The following is an 18,709-nucleotide window of genomic DNA, read 5'->3' on the forward strand; positions in this document are numbered from 1 at the left end:
GAGTGTACCCCTTTCTCCACAACCTCTCCAGCAAAGGCTATCATTGGTGTTTTTGATTTTCACCATTCTGACAGGTGTAAGATGGTATCTTAAAGTTGTCTTGATTTGCATTTCCCTGATTGCTAAGGAAGTTGAGCATGACCTTAAGTGTCTTTTGGCCATTTGAACTTCTTCTGTTGAGAATTCTCTGTTCAGCTCAGTGCCCCATTTTATAATTGGGTTGATTAGCATTTTACAGTCTAGTTTCTTGAGTTCTTTATATATTTTGGAGATCAGACCTTTGTCAGTTGTGGGGTTGGTGAAGATCTCCCAGTCAGTGGGTTGCCTGACAGTGTCCTTTGCTTTACAGAAGCTTCTCAGTGTCAGGAGGTCCCATTTATTCAATGTTGTCCTTAATGTCTGTGCTGCTGGGGTTATACGTAGGAAGTGGTCTTCTGTTAGGCAACTTTTTTGATGGTCAGAAAAGATAGACATTGATGGTGCTCACGAAGATACAGACTATTATACTTCTTCCAGAGAACGCCTCCAGATCAAGGGCGGTGTGCCTCAGGGCTGCTGCTGCGTCTTTAGAGACTGACTAGTCATATAGCTCTGAGATTTAATATTCCTTTCTCCCAACTGGACTCCACAGTGAGCAGGGAATGTTACCTAGTTCTTAACACAAACAACATTCTCCTTAGGGCAAGGAGGAGTTGCTCGGGATGGGAGAAGGTGTCTCGTCAGATTTTGGAGCCTATTGTGTATATCCCATGGTGGAAAGGCTCATCACCCTCCTGTGCTTCTGGGTATGCCTGCATTCTGAGGTGGAAGCTCCTCAGCTGGCTGGCCTGGATACATACCAGGGAATGCTATAAAGAACTGGGGCAGACACTAAAAACACGCGATGCCTGCAAGCAAACCTTTTCTGCCGTATTGAAAAACTGCTGAGGCAGCAGCCCCAATAGCCCAGCAGCATGGCAAGATACTTTTAGGTTAACTTTCTAAGAATAAAATTCAAGTTTTATAAGTGCTTGAAAATACTTTCACAGTTAGAATGACTGCAGACAAGTACTCTGGTCAATAAAAACAATTCAGAAATTATGAAGTTACAACCTATTTTTGTTATGCCTTCATATCACTGTGTTTGTGATTATTATTTGTTTATTTATAAACAGGGTTTTGTTTAGCCCAAGTAGCTCCAGACTACCAAGATGCATACTGTGCCTGGTTTCTATGGTGTTAAGGACCAAACACAAGACTCCTATATATGTGCACTGTACTGACTGAACTACATCCCAAGACTTAATATTCTGATTTACATGTATTTTGTTTCATCATTTTAAAAGCCAACATTGAGGTGGGGGTGATTAGAGAGATGAACCAGGTGTTAAGAGCACTCACACTATGCAGCAGCTTACAGCTATGGGTAACTCCAGCTTCAGAGGGTCCGATGACTTCTTGTGGCCTCTGGGCACTGCACTCACTTGTCCATATTGGGCTGAAAAGATGACTTAGTAACTTAGAAGCGTACTGCCCTTGCAGAGGACCCAAGTTCCATTTTCAATACACAGGTGGCTCACAACCACATGTAACTCCCATGTCCAGGAAGACCTCATCCCTCTGACTGCTGAAGGCACCTGAATTCTTGTACATACCTCCTCCCCACCATACACAAAACTAAAATAAAAATTTAAGCAGCTAACATAGCATATACTTCCAAATGCTCTAATAGTAGGATACCGCTTCAAACATTTTCTGTAGGAAAAAAATGCAACAAGCAAACATTATAAGTGATGCTATAGGAAATGATCGCATTGTAGCACAACAGGGCCCTTTTTTTCGTTTGCTTTTAAAGAGCCTTTGTGTAGGGGCTAGAGCGCATGTACGGCTCTGCCAAAGGACCAAAGCTGGATTCCAGCACCCATGCCAGGCAACTTACCTGTTACTCAAGCTTCAGGAGGATCTGTCGCCTTTGACATGCACCGGCGTGCTCACAGACAGACACAGACAGACATAAACACATAATTAAAAATAATTTTTTTCAGACAGGGTTTCTGTTGAAATATGAGCGGCGGGGCTGCGTCCCCAACACCCCGGCCGCTTGGCTAGCTCATGCCCGAAATAACAACACACAAACTGTATTCATTTAAAGAACTGCTTGGCCCATGAACTCTAGCCCTTACAGGCTAATTCTCGCACTGGACTAGCCCATTTCTAATGATGTGTGTAAGCACCCCAAGGTGCGCTTACCGGGAAGATTCTAGCCTAAGTCCATCGTGGGTTGGAGTTGCCTGGGAGAGCTGAGCATGGCGTCTCTGCTCCAGCAGAGCTGTCCGGTCTCTCCGTAAGCAGAGCAGAGTCTGACCTCACTTCCTCTTCCGCCCAGCATCCTATTCTGTTTTCTCCTCCCATCTATGCTTTAATCTATGAGGGCCAGCCAAGCAGTTTCTTTATTGCTCAGCCAATGAAATCAACAGATTGATATGACACTCCCACATCAGGTTTCTCTGTGTAATAGCCTTGGCTGTCCTAGAACTTGCTTTGTAGACTAGGCTGGCCTTGAACTCAGAAATCTGCCTGCCTCTGCCTCCTGAGTGCTTGAAATAGAGTGGGGGGGGGAGGGAAGGAGAAGAGAGAGCTGTCTGGAATGAGAGAGTGAACTGTTAGCACTGCTGAAGTTCAGAAATGCAAGATAGGATTTGAAGGCTTTACTAGGAGCTGCATGGTTTTGTGGCTTCCTATCCCCATGAGTCCTTTTTTGGAGGGTTTTTATTCTCAGCATTGAATGTTAACACAGGTTTTAAACTCTGAGGAATGTGTATGTAACACCACTTCCTTCCTTCCAACCAGCATTCTTAACTACAATTCTTTGGGGATGGGACATGGTTCAGTGGTTGAGTACTAGCTGCTCTTGCAGAGGACCCAGGCTCAGTTCTCCACACCCACATGGTGGTTCACAACCATCTGTAACTCCAGTTCCTGGAGATTTGATGCTCTCTTCTGGCTTCCAAGAACACTGAACACACAGTGATATATAGGCATAACAAAATACAGGCAAAGAAAAAAAAATACAGGCAAAGACCATACATATAAAATAATAGTAATGACAACATCAGCAATAATAGTAAACAATACAAACCTTTTTTTCTTTTTCTTTCTTTTTTTTTTTTTTTTTTGGTTTTTCGAGACAGGGTTTCTCTGTGGCTTTGGAGCCTGTCCTGGAACTAGCTCTGTAGACCAGGCTGGTCTCGAACTCACAGAGATCCGCCTGCCTCTGCCTCCCGAGTGCTGGGATTAAAGGTGTGCGCCACCACCGCCCGGCCAATGCAAACCTTTTGACAGGGTTCCCAGTATTGTTTATTATTATTGTTGATGTCATTACTATTATAATTCCCTGATGGTCAGTTTAGGCAGCCTTCTGACAGGTTGGGTCAAGTTGCCTAAACTGACCATCAGAGAATCAATAAGAAATCTTGGTCATTTAAATACATTCCCCACCCCAATTTTAATTATGTGTATATATGTTTTTCTGCGTGTGGGTTTGTATGTGTGAGTGCAGTGCCTACAGAGGCCAGAAGTGTCAGGTCCCCCAAGATTGGAATTACAGATGATGATAAACTACTGAGAAGGTGCTAGGAACTGAACCTGGGATCTCTTGGAAGAGTAGCCAGTGCTCTTACCTGCTAATTCGTCTCTTGAGACGCATTTTGTTACCGTATGTGATAGCTAATTTGTTTATTGACTGTCCTTTAGTGTTAGAAGTTTAATTTGACTTAAAATTACTATTTTCATTATTATTGTATTACATGCTCATGCCACAGTGTTTATATGAAGATCGGAGGGAAAACTGCTGAATCTTGGCGCTGGTCCTTCCTTCACTTTTAAGATGTCCTTACTAGTAATAGCAACACATCAGGACAATAAGTAATGCCATTAATTATTGAAAATTACATAAAAATTACAATAAAATTACACTTGAAAATTTAACACACTATGTTGGCCTGTTGTTTTAATTCAGAATTCGAAGGTCATCCTTTAGTTCAAAAGATGAAAAGAGAGAAGACAGAACACCATATCAGTTGGTCAAGAAACTTCAGAAAAAAATCAGACAATTTGAGGAGCAATTTGAAAGGGAAAGAAATAGCAAGGTAAGTTTGTCATGTGGCCTGTAACAAGTTTAAATTCATACTATAGCCAAGAGAGGAGGGTCTTGGAGCAGGTGCTCCAGCTCTGCTCAGAACACACCCGAGATCCTAGAGAAGCAGTAGTGGTCCTAGACCCCTGCGAGCCAGCCGGTCCTCAGGTCTGGATGCTGGGACAGTGTTCTTGTTTTCATGTACAAACAGCGTTTTAGAATTTTTAAACTAAATTCTTTACAGTAACAGATCAAAGTTCTGCTCTGAGATAAACCACAAGTAACAAAAGGGGAGGGAGGAAATGAAGAAATTGTGTACTCCTAATGGTTAGAACCTGTATGTCAGAAGTCTAATGCCTAGAAACACTCCCTTCAAACCAGGCTCCTTCCAGCTGTCTGACCATGAAAAGCTCGATAACAGATTAAAGTGAGAATTGAATGAAGTTTATGTTATAGGAACCATAAATACTATGGGGAGTGAATTAATGTAACTGTTGTGTATTACAAATGTCAGTGATCCTTCTCCATAACTTTGTAGCCCTCCTATAGTGACATTGCAGCCAATCCGAAGGTACTGAAATGGATGACGGAGCTTACAAAGCTACGGAAGCAGATTAAAGGTATAAGTGTGCATCTTGTGGAAAATCTGTATCTTTTAAAAGCATAATTCTATACAAAAAGTCGTTATAATTTTTGATAATTTTAAATCTTGGAACTGGTGTACGCCTTTAATACCAGCACTTAGGAGGCAGAGGCAGGCAGATCTTTGAGTTCGAAGCCAGCCTGGTCTACAGAGCAAGCTCCATGACAGCCTGAGCTACACAGAGAAACCCTATCTTGAAAAACAAAACAAAATAAAAAATAATCTATTTTGAAACTTTTTGGGGAAAAAAATAGATTTCCGTTTATTCTTAAGGTCAGTAGTAAGAAATGGGAATCTTTGTGCTGTGTTCTTCCCAATCTCTTGTCTTGTGTGAGTATTATTACTCTTTTAAAAGATCCCTACATTACATTCATAAGTGCATTGATCCTATACAGTTTATCTGAATATGTTGTAAATGTCAAGTTGCTTTGGGTTTTGGTAGGTACTTCATTAAGATCTTTGTGTGTGGGTGGGAAGTAAAATTTTATCTAAGCTAATATAACTAGGAGCTGGGAGCATTGTTCAGTGCTGGAGTCCTTGCCTACTGTGTTTGTGGTCTTGCGGTCCGTCTCTAGTCCCTAGGCTTAGTCAATTTTTGAAACTATAAAAATTAACTGCTAAGTTGTAAATTTTTCCTAAGTCATAAATTATGCTAGATATTTTAGTATAGTGTTAATATAGTTAAATTTTATTTATTCTGTGTTTACTGAGTGTGCTTTAATAATCGCCACTACTTTAAATGTTACTTGTGTGAAAAAAGGGCTTACAATGTGGATTATTGCTTTGATTCATTTGAACTTAGTGAAATTTTTAATATCTAAGATTTAAGACACTGTTCCTACCGTTGTAGACTTTAGTCTTGTGGTTAAGGTCATTTTTTTGAGCCCTTTTTAAAAAGGATTATCTCCCTCTATAGTTCTAGTAAACATTTCCTTATTATTTAAACCACTTTCCAGCCATTATTACATTAAGCCGGGCGATGGTGGCGCACGCCTTTAATCCCAGCACTCGGGAGGCAGAGGCAGGCGGATCTCTGTGAGTTCGAGACCAGCCTGGTCTACAGAGCTAGTGCCAGGACAGGCTCCAAAGCCACAGAGAAACCCTGTCTCGAAAAAAAAAAAATTATTACATTAAATTGACTAAACAGCCTAGTGTTCCAATTCTCTTCCACTCTTACTGTCCTGTAGTTCATCCTTTGCACACCACCAGAAGTATCTTTTAAAAAATGTCATTACTTTTTTGTTATATTCTCCCACCGGGTTTCCCTTTCTAAGTCCAAACTCTATACCATAGCTCTTAAGAACTTGCACACACTGCCCTTTGTAGATTTTTATCTTGTTAATGTCTCATTTTCTGTTCTCAATCTTAGAAGAATTTAGGGCTTTGACCAGGCTATTGCCTCAATTGGGCACAAATGCTTTTTCCCCAAGTCTTCTGTGCTGGGCAGAGTTGAATGTGGAATGTTCTATTCATTCCATGTTCAACCAGAATGACACCATTCAGAGAGGCTTTCTTTGTTTTTGTTTTGTTTTGTTTTTCCAGACAGAGTTTCTCTGTGTAGCCCTTACTGTCCAGAGCTCTGTAGACCTGGCTAGCCTCCCGAATGCTGGGATTAAAGGCATGTGCCACCACTGCCCAGTTAGAGACATTCTTTTCTTTGTTAATCCCGTGTTGTTTGTTCTTCCTCCACAAAGGACGGTCTCTCTAGCACTGTGACTCCCACTTTTATTTTCCTTGTGTGCAGTCTGAAGTTCAATGTCAAACACCTTTCTCAATAATTTAAAAAAAAAAAAATCTTTTTTTTTTTCCCCTTTGAGACAGGGTGTCTCTGTATAGCCCTGATTGACCTGGAACTCACTGTGTAGACCAGGCTGGCCTTGAACAAAGATCCACCTGCCTTTGCCTCCCTAGTGCTGGAATTAAACCCAGCCCATGCTCAGATTTTTTAACACAGGGTCTCTCATTGAAGCTGGAGTTAACTGAATGGTTAGCCTGGCTAGGCACAAGCATCAGAGAGCCTCCCACCTCTGCTGCTGGGGATCTGAACTGAAGTCTTCAGGCTTGCACAGCAAACACGTTCCCAACTGAACCATCTCTGCAGTCCTCTCTTTTATCTTCTTCATAACACTTAGCAGTTGAAATAACTAAAACTATTAATAGAATTGTCTTTCCTTCCTTGAAAAACAGTATGTACACCATAAAAATGTATTTTGTTTAGTTCTCTTTGGTGCTTATAAAGGTATCATGCTTTGCAGTAGGCTGCTTGTAAATATTATTTAAAGGGACAAGTAGGATAGTTCTCTTGCCGTGTGTATACTGCATGCTAAATGTGTGGCTTTGAAATGTATGTTACTGATTATTAATCATCTTATTTCTGAAATTTAGATGCAAAACACAAAAACTCTGATGGAGAATTTGTACCTCAGACACGTCCTCGGAGTAACACTCTTCCAAAAAGTTTTGGCTCTTCTCTAGACCATGAAGATGAGGAGAATGAAGGTGAGCCCAGAGTCATTCAGAAAGAGAAGAAGCCGTCTAAGGAAGCCACTCTTGAACTTATCACAAAACGATTGAAGGAAAACCGTGCTGAGCGTCACCTTCCTGAGGATATCAAGGTAATGCTGAACTGTGGTCTCTGCCGGGGCGGGGGTAACCTTTAAGAGTTCCTGAAACAAAATAACTAGCATAGCCGGGTAGAGAATGGGCAGCCTGACTTTTCTATTCTTCAGACCTGCCACTTCAAAATATGCTTTTAAAACCTGGAGTACTATGTATTAATGCATGTTGCAGATTGTTGGCAAGATACTGATGTGTAGAGTATAAAATGGCTGAGTCTGAGTGGTAGCTGTATATATTGAGTTCTTGCTATTAGGCTGTTGGTCTCTGGCATAAACTATGTGGGTTCTGCCACTTGTTTTTTTTTTTCAACATTCCTATGAAAAATATAAATGTGATATTAGCCATTTAAAAAAATATCTTGCCAGGTGGTGGTGGGACACATCTTTAATTCTAGCACTTGGAAGGCAGAGGCAGATGGATCTCTAAATTTAAGACCAGCCTGGTCTGCAGAGTGAATTCCAGGACAGCTGCAGGTCTACACAGAGAAACCAAAAACAAAAAAGATAAAAAGAAAAGATACCACTCAAAAGCCTGGCATGGTGGTACATATCTGTAATCCAAGTACTAGAGAATTGGAGGCAGGGGGATCAGGAGTTCAAGCTACATAGTGAGCTTGAGCCCAGCCAGGGCCACGTGACACTCTGTTTAAAAAACAAAAACAAAACAAAACAAAAAAAACAACTGGCAACAAAAACCTAGATGATCTCATTGTTAGCAGGATTACACGAATTACATTTTTTTAGGAATGATTACTGTTATGTATGGTATAGGTATGTGTGGATCCATGCTTCTCCATGTGCATGGAAGCCAAAGGCAGCCATCCGGTTAGGACTCTGTCTGCCTCAGTCCCTAAGACAAGATTTCATTGCACCTGTGAGCAGGCCCCATTACCACACAGAGTCCTCTGTGAGACAGTCCAAGTCATATGTGAGGTGAGATTGCTGGGGAGATAGTCTCAGGGGACCCAGACACACCTGCAACAGAATCCATGAGTCTTGGTTTCCCTGGAACAGGGCTAAATTAGTCATTTTTTACCCCTCCTTCAGTTTTTTTTTTTTTTTTTTTTTTTTTTTTTTTTGTTAGAACAGCAGTCTCCTCCTCCTGCAAGTGGTTTGGTCACATTAGCTTGGTTCAGATTTACAATCCTGGATTTAAAAGTTCAAACTTAGAAATGGAGTGGCAGTTTTTATAGGGTCTACACTCAACTGTGCCTACTACATGAGGAATGTCCACTGTGTGATTTGTTGTGGGGTGACTGTCTAGTGATGGTTTGTGATTTGTAACTTCCTCTGGTAAGAGGCTGAGAACTGTTTGCTGTTCCTGGAAATATGTAGAATTTATTTGGTCTAGTTGAAGGGTATCTTGTGGAACATTGGTTCATTGAGATAATGGATGAGTCTGTGAAATAAAAGGAAAATTTGTATACAAACACGTTCTGCCTGCTGTGCCCTTCAGAATATTAAAAGATAAGGTGGGTGTATTACACTGCAAAGAACATGTCAGCCAATATAGAGGGAAACATGAGGTCATAGGATAGAGGTCTAAGGTTTCAATTGGACATTTTTGAGCTTTCAATAGGATCTTTATACTATATTCTTAAGGGGTTTCCTTAGTAGAGACCCGGGGTCATCTGTTTATGTGTTGAAATATGTGTCTGCCTTCACTAGTCTTTTTCTTTGGTGTCTCATCTATCTATCTATCTATCTATCTATCTATCTATCTATCTATCTATCTATCTATCTACCTACCTACCTACCTACCTACCTACCTACCTACCTACCTACCTACCTACTGTCTGTCATATCCATCCATCCATTCGTTTTTTGTGCCAATTGAATCCAGGGACCCTTGCACAAGCTGGGCACATGTGCCACTGAGTTCCATCAGCAGTCCTTGTTTTTTGGGAAAGGCTCTCTCCCATTGTGTAGGCCACATTGACCTTAAATTCCTGATTCTCCTGCTTCTGCCTCTAGAATGCTGGGATTATAGGCCTCTGACCACGATGCCTTGCCTGTAGTCACTAGCCTTTTTTTTTTTTTTTTAAAAGCGTGTGTGTGAGCAGGTGCAGGTGTGTATGCCACAGCATTCACAGGGAAGTCTTAAGGACAACGTCATGAGTTCTCTCCTTCCGCTATGTGCTCTGCAGTTGACTTTGGATTGACCTGAGGTCCTCAGGCTTGTGGGTCAAGTGCTTTTAAACATGCTGAGCCAGCTTTCTGTCCATATTTATGGTTGTTTTGACAAAAACCTTTGAAACATTATAAAGTGTCAAGCAATATGAAAGTTTCTTATGTGCTAGATAGGCACCGTTACAAGTGCTTTTACATGAATGAATTTGGACCTTTGAGGAAGAATGAAGTATCACTGATTTATAGATTGGGGTATTAAACGCAAGGTGGCTAAGGTACCCAAACTGGCATTATTTATTTATACAACATATAAATTAAGCCACAAAAATGTATTGATTGACTTAGTACGAAGTTTGAATTGTATGGGAAACTGAAAAGTAGAGCTGCACGTCCATAATCAAAGACAGCCTTAGCCAGTTCTGTTTCGCCGTCTGCACTGTGGGAATGAGGAGATAATGACACCAGTACTTTCCCATTCTAGAAAATGACAAAAGATCATTTGATAGAAGAGAAAACGTCTCTGCAGAAAAGCCTGCTTTACTATGAAAGTCAACACGGAAGGCCGGTAATTCCTTCCCCGCTAAGACCATTTGCTTTCTCCCTCTTTAAGAAGTATAGACCATGTTGGTGTCTGCACTCTTCAGTGCTTTTATCCAGCACTGTTCCCTAGAGTTGGGAGATCACCTACTAACTTAAAAATTAAATTTGGGGTGAGGGGATCATATTATTTGTTTTTGGTGTCTAGATTTCTAATAGAAGGTTACTTTGCTTCACTTTTTTTTTTTTTTTTTTTTTTTTTTCTGGCTTCAGGTTACCAGGGAAGAAAGGCACATTGTTAAGCCTCTCTATGATAGATACAGGCTTGTAAAACAGATGCTGACAAGAGCTAGCATTACTCCTGTCCTTGTAAGTAAATTAAACAAATGTTTGGTTTTGTTTTTAAAGACAGAATCTCACTTTGTAGCCAAAACTGGCTTGGAACTCACTAGTCCAATCAAGCAAGACTCTTTAAGTTGCATTGTATCATAGATAGGCATTACTGTGCCTAGCACGAGTATTTCATTTTGACAAAATAGATTTAAGAAAGGAAGGAGATGCAACAAATTTTCTTAATATTTTTGAGACATACATAGCCAAGGCTGAAAAGCTGTTGAGATTATGAATTTTAAAAGAATAAGAAATGCCTATGACTATTTTCTCGGCACCTTGGTCAGCACTTACAGGCGTGTGGTATTAAACCCTGACAAACAACACGGGTTAGAATGTGATGACACTGAGATCCAGGTGGTGCTTGTATGCAAATTTACCTACATAAATGGCAGAAGTAGTACTTGTATGGTGTGCACCTCACCTAGCCTCTGCTTCAGTTCTTGTCTATGGGTACTTTTGTACTGACCACCATGAAGGTGTACCTCTAGCTGCATTACAACAGAAATGGGTTTTACACATTGATTTATGTAAATGTGTACCATGCTAAGAGTAGCGGTCAGAGTGCAGATTTAGGGGATCAGTTCTCTCCTGCTACTCAGGTTTCCAGGGTTCATATTCAAGGTTTTTAAGCTTGGCAGTGAGACTGAACCATCTTGCTGATCCTATAAATGGGTTTTAAAGAAAGAACCTATCAAGATAATGCCAACTACCAGGTGTCTGGCACCTGCTTTTAATCCTAGCACTAGAGGCAGGCAGTCTCTGAGTTCAAGGCCAGTCTGGTCTACATAGGGAGTTCCAGGACAGCGAAGGCTATACAGAGACAGACCCTGTCTCAAAAAACAAAACTAAATTAATCAAATTAAACAATGCTAATTTCACAGGGCCAGAGAGATAGTTGAGCAGGTAAAGGTGCTTGCCATCTGACCTGCTCTGCACACACATGCTGCGGCACATCCACACCTCTCACACACAACCACATAACCACACACAAAATTAGTGGAATAAGATATTTTACATCTGTATGTATACTTTATCTGTATTGGTATGCACTAAAACAAACAGAAAATAGCTTATTTAAAATGGGGTCTTGCTGTACTGTCTAAGGTTATTTTGAGTTGTGATCGTATGTGTGTGATCTTTTGGCCTCAGCCATCTAAGTAGTTGGGACATTGAACCTGCCAACGCTAAAAATGAAATTTATAATACTTAGATACAAGTCAGGACTATTCTTAGAGAATTGCAAGTTTGATGCTAGCTAGAGCAACTTGGCATGACCCAGTCTTAAAATGTTTTCAAAGTGGAGTGCTGGCATGTTGTTAGTGGGCTAATGATTATCTTGCATGCTAGGATGAATAATATCTTAGGATTTGATTTAGTTTAGTTTTGCTTCTAGAGAAGAATCCGATGAGGTCCTGAGACTCCAAAATAAAGATGCTTGAGCTGGGTGTGGTGGCACATGCCTGTAATGATAGCATATGAGAGGGCTGAGGCAGGAGATCTCATAATCCATATATTCAGTCTGTGCTACCTAGTGAAACTCTGTCTCAGACAAAGGGCTGACATTGCACTGTGTGCTTGGGAATCTGCCGGGCTCTTCTGAACTATCAGTTAATACCCTAACTATATCATGAAAGTAAAGTGTAAGAAAAGCGAGTCTAGTAAAGAATTTTTTAACATTTTAAAGATTGCTCTAAGATTTTGAAAATAGTTTATTATATTTTTTTCTTTCCTCTTTCTTTCTTTTCTTTTTCTTTCTTTTTTTTTGAGACGGGGTTTCTCTTATGTTGCTTTGGAACCTGTCCTGGAACTTATTCTTGTAGACCAGGCTGGTCTCGAACTCACAGAGATCCGCCTGCCTCCCGAGTGCTGGGATTAAAGGCGTGCGCCACTACTGCCCAGCTTTTATTTTTCATTTTTATTGAAAAAAATTTTCAGACTATATTTTGATTGTTCATTCTCCTAACCTCCCAGATCCTCTCCATCCTTCTAACCCCCAACTTCATGTTCTTGCTTTTTTTAAAAAAAAAAGAAAATAAAAAGCAACAAAAAAAAACAACAAAAAGTAGTTGGCCAGCAGAAAACACACTTCATGTTTTTGATTACTTTTGTTTTACTTTAGTATTTTAATCTTACTAATTTTTTTTGTTTGTTTTTGTTTTCCTGTTTTGAGTTTTGTTTGCTTGTTTTCTGGGGGCTGCTGGGGTCTGAGTGAGTCTGTTAATGTACCATGAGATGAGCATGAAGCAGCATTCACCTTTCAGTCTGAACTGTGGAACTGGTGTTGCTGATTTTACAGGGATCTCCCTCCACAAAGCGCCGTGGTCAGATGTTACAGCCAATCATAGAAGGAGAAACAGCACATTTTTTTGAAGAAATCAAGGTAATTGTGTAGAAAAGTCATTTTTAACTACATTACTAACAGGAAGGTGGAGAGTCATGGCCTAGGTGACTCTGCTTGGTCATTGTTTTAGGAAGAAGAGGAAGATGGCGTCAGTCTGTCCTCTGAGTTAAGTGACATCTTGAGAACAGCCATACACACACAGTCATCGCTGGAAAATTCAGAGTCTGATGCTGAAGAAAATCAAGAAAAACTGGCTCGGGATCTCCGCCTATCGAGTACTCGGGCAGCTTCTATGTAAGTAATAAAACTTCCATATCAGGAATGCTTAGAAGATAGTAATATTAAGAGGTCATTAGAAATTGCTTTGTGAGAAACTTTTATAAGTGTGATTTACAATACAGATTGTAGTTCCTATTGCCTTCCATTTTATGTGTGTAGGGGCTGCTGCTGGTGCTGCCATGGATGGAACCCAGGGCCTTGTGGATGGAAGACACACTGTATTCCCAGACCTCATTTTACCTTCTGTTCTAAATTGTGTGAGAGGGTCTGGAGGTCAAAAGAGTTGGTTCTCATCCCTGCCTTGTGCCGTGATTTCTCTTGCTGTTTTGTGCTGTGTGTCCACATTGCATTGCCATAAGAGTGCTGGAATTAGAGAGATGTGGCACCTTGTTTGGCTTTTTACATGGGGTTCAGGGATCCAAGCTCACCCATCAGGCTTATACATCAAGCCTGCTTTGTTGAGTCCATCTCCCTAGCCTATTGTTCCTATTTCTTTATGAAATATTTCAATTTAAAAATGTACTCAACTTATAACAGTTTTAGGAACCAAATGAGAATTTTTTATTGGCCTGCTTATCTTTAGGTGGATTTATGACAGTGGTTCTCAACCCTTAATTCACCTTAAAATTAGGAAGGTGTGTGTGTGTGTGTGTGTGTGTGTGTGTGTGTGTATTCATGTGCACTTGTAAGCCAGAAGACAAGCTTGGATATTGTTCTTTAAGAGCCATCCCCCTTTTTAAATAAGACTCTTGTTAGGTTTTTTTTTTTGTACTTTTTAAAAAATTTCATTTAATAATGTGCATATTTGTGTGGATTTGTACACATATGTTGAGTGCCTCTGGAGGTCAGAAGGATACATTGTGATCCCCTTGATGTGGACTTACAAGCTATTTTGAGCTGCCTACACATGGGTGCTGAAAACCAAACTCAGGTCCTCTGCAAGAGCAGTAACTACTGAGCCATTTCTTCAACACACACTCACTTTTACTTACCGGTGCTTATGTGTATGGGTGCTTACTTATGTGTATAGGTGCTTTGCCTGTGTGTATGTTTCTGTACCATGTGTGTGCCTGATGCCCCCCGAAGGCCAGGAGAGGGCTTCAGGTCTCTGGTTTTTTTCCACAGCCCTAGAACAGTTTTGTGATTTAATTTGTAGTGGAGTATAGACATTGGTATGTTTCGGAAAGCCTGCAGGGAGGACTAGAACCAGTGTTAATAGAATAAAGAAACTGTATCCTTTAGTAATGCCTTGCTTCCATTTTAACTTTAGGCCTGAATTACTGGAACAGCTTTGGAAAGCCAGAGCTGAGAAAAAGAAACTACGTAAAACATTACGGGAATTTGAAGAAGCGTTTTATCAACAAAATGGAAGGTTTGTTAAACACTGTAGAAGCTGACATCTTTCTCCTTTTACTCACAAAATGTATGTTAAGATAGTAAAATACATGGGATTAAAAACACAAGTACCGATGCTTGCTGCAGCCAGTGCTGGCTACCAGTTTGATCCCCAGGACCTACATAGGGGAAGCAAAGAATCAGCTCCTAAAGGGTCTTTTTTTATCTCCACATGACACATGCACTCTCGTGTTCCCACACACTAAGAAAAAGAATTACACATTGCTTATAGGATGTTAGCCCTGAAATATAAGTTTTAGCTCTTAGACTATAGCTTGGTGCAAGAGCATTTGCCTAGCATGTGCAAAGCTCTGGGGTTTAATCCCAGCACTGCAAAGACACACACACACAAAAAATTATATATATTATTTTTATATTGTATAATTAAATATATATGTATGTGCATACACACACACACACACACACACACACACACACACACATAACTATGTAGACCAGACTGGTCTCAAACTCAGAGTTCCACTGCTTCTGCCTCCTGGGATTAAAAGGTGTGCATCATCACTCCCAGCCAATTTTATAACAGTCTTTTATGCTCTCAATCTGCTGTTATTAAAGTCAAGGAAAAGTCATAATTGGAGTAAGCATATCAAATATTTTAAGGTTTGTCTAAAGCCATTCTTGTTGGTTTGCAGTGCTGGAGCTCAAACCCATAAGGCAAGCATTCTACCACTGAGCAATATTTCCAGCCCCCAGTGATATGATATGATATGATATGATATGATATGATATATATTAGTCACCTGTCTCTCTGAGATGATCTCATTATGTAGCAGTTACTAGTCTGGAACTTGATATATAGACCAGGCTGGTCTGGAACTCAGAGATCTCTGCCTGCCTCTGCTTCCTGAGTGCTGGGATTAAATACCATTGTCTGTCTGGATTCTTAATTTTTATCCTGAAACAAGCTCAAGTTGTCAATATACTGCTTGTTGGGTTATCCCAGCTACTCACTGGAGATACACAGGTATGTGGGTCTGAAGAGTATGCCATATGCCTTTAACTGCTTTGCATAGCTGACCCATATCCCCAGAGTTGGGGGCTGGGGAGGCGTGTAGACAGGAAGATCCCTGGGCTCACTGAACAACTAGAAAGCTTTAGGCTCTGTGAGATAACCTTGTGCTGTGGAAGCACAGTGAAGAGTGATAGAGCCAGGAGACAACTGTAGAGTTTCACATCTGTGTGGGTTATCAAGTCTGACTTAAAAATGTGAGGACTGGGGAAATGGCTGTCAGTGAAGGGAACCTTCACTGCCATGAAGCCTGCTCTGTGGACCTGAGGTGGGTATCTGAGTACTGTATCGCTGGGGTTTGATAGCCAGCTCGTGCTGTGGACCTTTGTTTAATAACGCAAAGGTGTGCTGCATTCTTTTATGTGGCATTTGTTTAACTCTGTGAAGCTGTGCTACTTTGCCTGTCTAAAACACCTGATTGGTCTAATACAGAGTTGAATGGCCAGTAGCAAGGCAGGAGAAAGGGTAGGCAGGGTTGGCAGGCAGGGAGAATAAATGAGAGGAGAAATCTGAAAGAGGAAGAAGGAATGAGAAAAGGAGGAGGGCAGCAAGCCTCAGAAGAAAGATAGGCAGAAATAGAGAAAGGTAAAAGCTTAGAGGCAAAAGATAGATGGGATAATTTAAGCTAAGGCCAAGCATTTATAAGTAATAAGACCCTGTGTGCAGTTTATTTGGAAGCCGGGTGGCAGATCCCCCCCCCCCAAGAGTAAAGAGTAAAAACAACCAGCAGCAAGCTAGCTGCTATAGCTACAGCCTAAAGGAATAGGAAAAAAACAAGGTGGGTAGGACACCTCTGGCTCGTGTACACACATGTGGACAACATATGTATACACAAAAACATGTGTAAGAAAATCTAAAGGCGTTTTCCATGCAGTTCCTTTATATTGAAAGAAAACAAATTATACTTGGGGTGATGGATGCTGAAGTACCCATTAGTGAATGGTTAAATATGTAGAATGACTCACGGTAGCTGGGTAGCGGTGGCACATGCCTGTAGTCCCAGTACCAGCTTTTATTTTACCCTTAATTTGTAATATTATGCTCCATACTAGGACAACTTTTAAGTCAGATTTTATCTTCCGTAGGAATGCCCAGAAAGAGGATCGCGTCCCAGTGCTTGAGGAATATAAAGAGTACAAGAAAATTAAAGCCAAACTTAGACTTCTGGAAGTTCTTATCAGCAAACAAGACTCTTCAAAATCCATATAAAATATGTTCCCTGAAAATTGGCATCATAAAGTCAGTTGTGTTCTTTGAAGGTTCATCATGTGTACTTGGCTCGCACTTGAGTTCACTCTGTCAGGCACTCAGAGAACCCATCCCCTGTGTACTTGTCTGTGGTTCAGTAGGGAAAGGAAGGCTGCTCTCCACATTTCCGCAGACTCTCCACACTTAGCAGATATGCAGATCTCTCACTGTTTACTATAGATACAGCTGTTAGCAAAAGACAAGATTTTATTCTTTTCACTTCAAGAACTTTGGAAATACAAAGCTTTTCTTGTTTACTGTTTTGTTTTTTCTTTTTCATTACTGAAGAAAATTGGAAGGAAAATCTTCACACTGAATTCTTCGGTTGCCTTTTTCTTACAGAGTGACTGAAAATTTAAAAGAAAAGCCTATAAATGAGACATATGCAACTGTATTCTGTTTTTCCTAGAAAACCAAACTGAATTTTGAAATCCTAGTGTGGAACATCTTCCTGTGTAATTCCCAGAGTGACACCTGCTCAGATAGGTACTTAGCCAGAGTTTGCAAATCTGTGGTCTCACCTGAGCGAAGAGAACATGGGTAGACCACAGAGCAGCCTTGCCTAGTCATTTGAAACATTGCACACATCCCTCAGAGCTGAACCACATCACATGCTGCCTACAGGACTTGAGTTACTATCTACCAGCAACGATGTGACTTGTCTGGATCAGATCCTGCGCTGTCCCCCACCCATCTCCAGATAATGTGAGAAAATAGCCGTGCCAGTATGGAGGGACTTGGATGGTGCTCAGGTTTGTGTATTTGATCACGTGGGCCTCAGTTGGCACAAGAGTGATTCCACCTAAGTAAATGTTCTTTACAAGGGCTATACCACTGCAGCTGTACATGTCCATTCTAAAGTGACCCCGCCCACCCGGCCGCTCACAGGATGTGTGGTGGTATGCCCCTTGTCACAGACTCTCAGCATCTCTTTTCCTTTGGCTTTGCATGGCTTTTCTTCAGGTACTCTGCTAATCATTTTTATGGAATAGTAACTTGTGTTAATAAAACAGACGTGGGTCAGGCTTTATCTGAGTGGCTCATACCTCCCATCCCCCGCTCCTGGTGCTCTTTTGAATTGATAAATGTTTCACTTTGCCCATGCTTTGCATGTAATGACTCATGCATGATTTTCTTAATATTAATAGTTTGTTTCATACAAATGGAATTTCACAACATCTTTAATAAGGTGAGGAAAGCATGAACCTTGAACTTCTGGCACTATTACCAGTAAGAACATGAGGTAGCTTGCTAATAAATAGTGTCTCTAGTACTTCCCATCTCACTCGTGTGTGCAATGCCTTTCTCGGAGGAGAGGAAAACGTCCAGCGGTAGTGAGTGTGTAGTTGGAAGATTTTTAAAAAGCACTAAATCCAGCCTTGTTTGTGTGGTTCCTTTTGATATTGCTAGGTCATTCATAATGTAATTTTAGGAAAGTAATTAAGAATGCCAAAAAATGTGTCATTTGATTTGAGCCCATCATGTGGTGTACTTTTTAGTTTCTTTTGGTCTCCAGACAGGATTGCTACATGTAATTTTATGTGCACTGTATATTTTTATGAATGTTTTATTTTGTATACCACATGCAAAAATGTCCATGTGCACTATTTAAATGTTAAATAATATATTCCTTCTCTATAATGCTAAATCTATTTGAGTACAATATTTTTATAAGTCTGTAGCCTGACTGGTTTCCCTGAGTTCCGCTGCGTCATGGTTTGGTCATTCGTGCTAGTTGGACTGAGTGGTGAGGAGACGGCACTCTAACCGTGCTGTCGTGACTCACGGCTTACTGGTGGGAGAGCTAGGCACAAATAAAAATTATATCTATATAGAAATATTATATAGATATATATATATGTTCACCAGTATAATAACATTGCTGTGTTTGTTTGGCACTTCATTGTACAGACTTTTGTAATAAAAGGACTTTAATGTTCCAAGTCATTGTAAATGTATGATGTTTTTCTAGAAGGTTGTC

The 18,709-nt window shown here is 40.6% G+C and overlaps 1 protein-coding gene across 10 annotated transcripts in view; it reads left to right on the forward strand.

Moving 5' to 3' along the window:
* The window catches only part of Fam13b (family with sequence similarity 13 member B), a 73,630-nt gene extending 54,955 nt beyond the window's left edge, over window positions 1-18,675 (forward strand). For 7 of the 10 annotated variants that reach the window (XM_050134964.1, XM_050134965.1, XM_050134963.1 and 4 more), the window contains 9 exons: window positions 3,998-4,127; window positions 4,653-4,734; window positions 7,143-7,372; window positions 9,987-10,070; window positions 10,316-10,411; window positions 12,732-12,815; window positions 12,907-13,070; window positions 14,326-14,427; window positions 16,566-18,675. In XM_050134964.1, the coding sequence (XP_049990921.1) occupies window positions 3,998-4,127; window positions 4,653-4,734; window positions 7,143-7,372; window positions 9,987-10,070; window positions 10,316-10,411; window positions 12,732-12,815; window positions 12,907-13,070; window positions 14,326-14,427; window positions 16,566-16,689 (1,096 nt within the window). In that variant the 3' untranslated portion in view covers window positions 16,690-18,675. The remainder of the gene's footprint in view (window positions 1-3,997; window positions 4,128-4,652; window positions 4,735-7,142; window positions 7,373-9,986; window positions 10,071-10,315; window positions 10,412-12,731; window positions 12,816-12,906; window positions 13,071-14,325; window positions 14,428-16,565) is intronic. The other 3 variants (XM_050134968.1, XM_050134970.1, XM_050134967.1) reach the window with 2 other exon arrangements.
* Window positions 18,676-18,709: the final 34 nt, after the last annotated feature.

Source organism: Alexandromys fortis, unplaced genomic scaffold, assembly GCF_014885135.2.
Source record: "Alexandromys fortis isolate MF-2015 unplaced genomic scaffold, M_Fortis_MF-2015_v1.1 scaffold_25, whole genome shotgun sequence".
Classification (NCBI taxonomy): domain Eukaryota; kingdom Metazoa; phylum Chordata; class Mammalia; order Rodentia; family Cricetidae; genus Alexandromys; species Alexandromys fortis.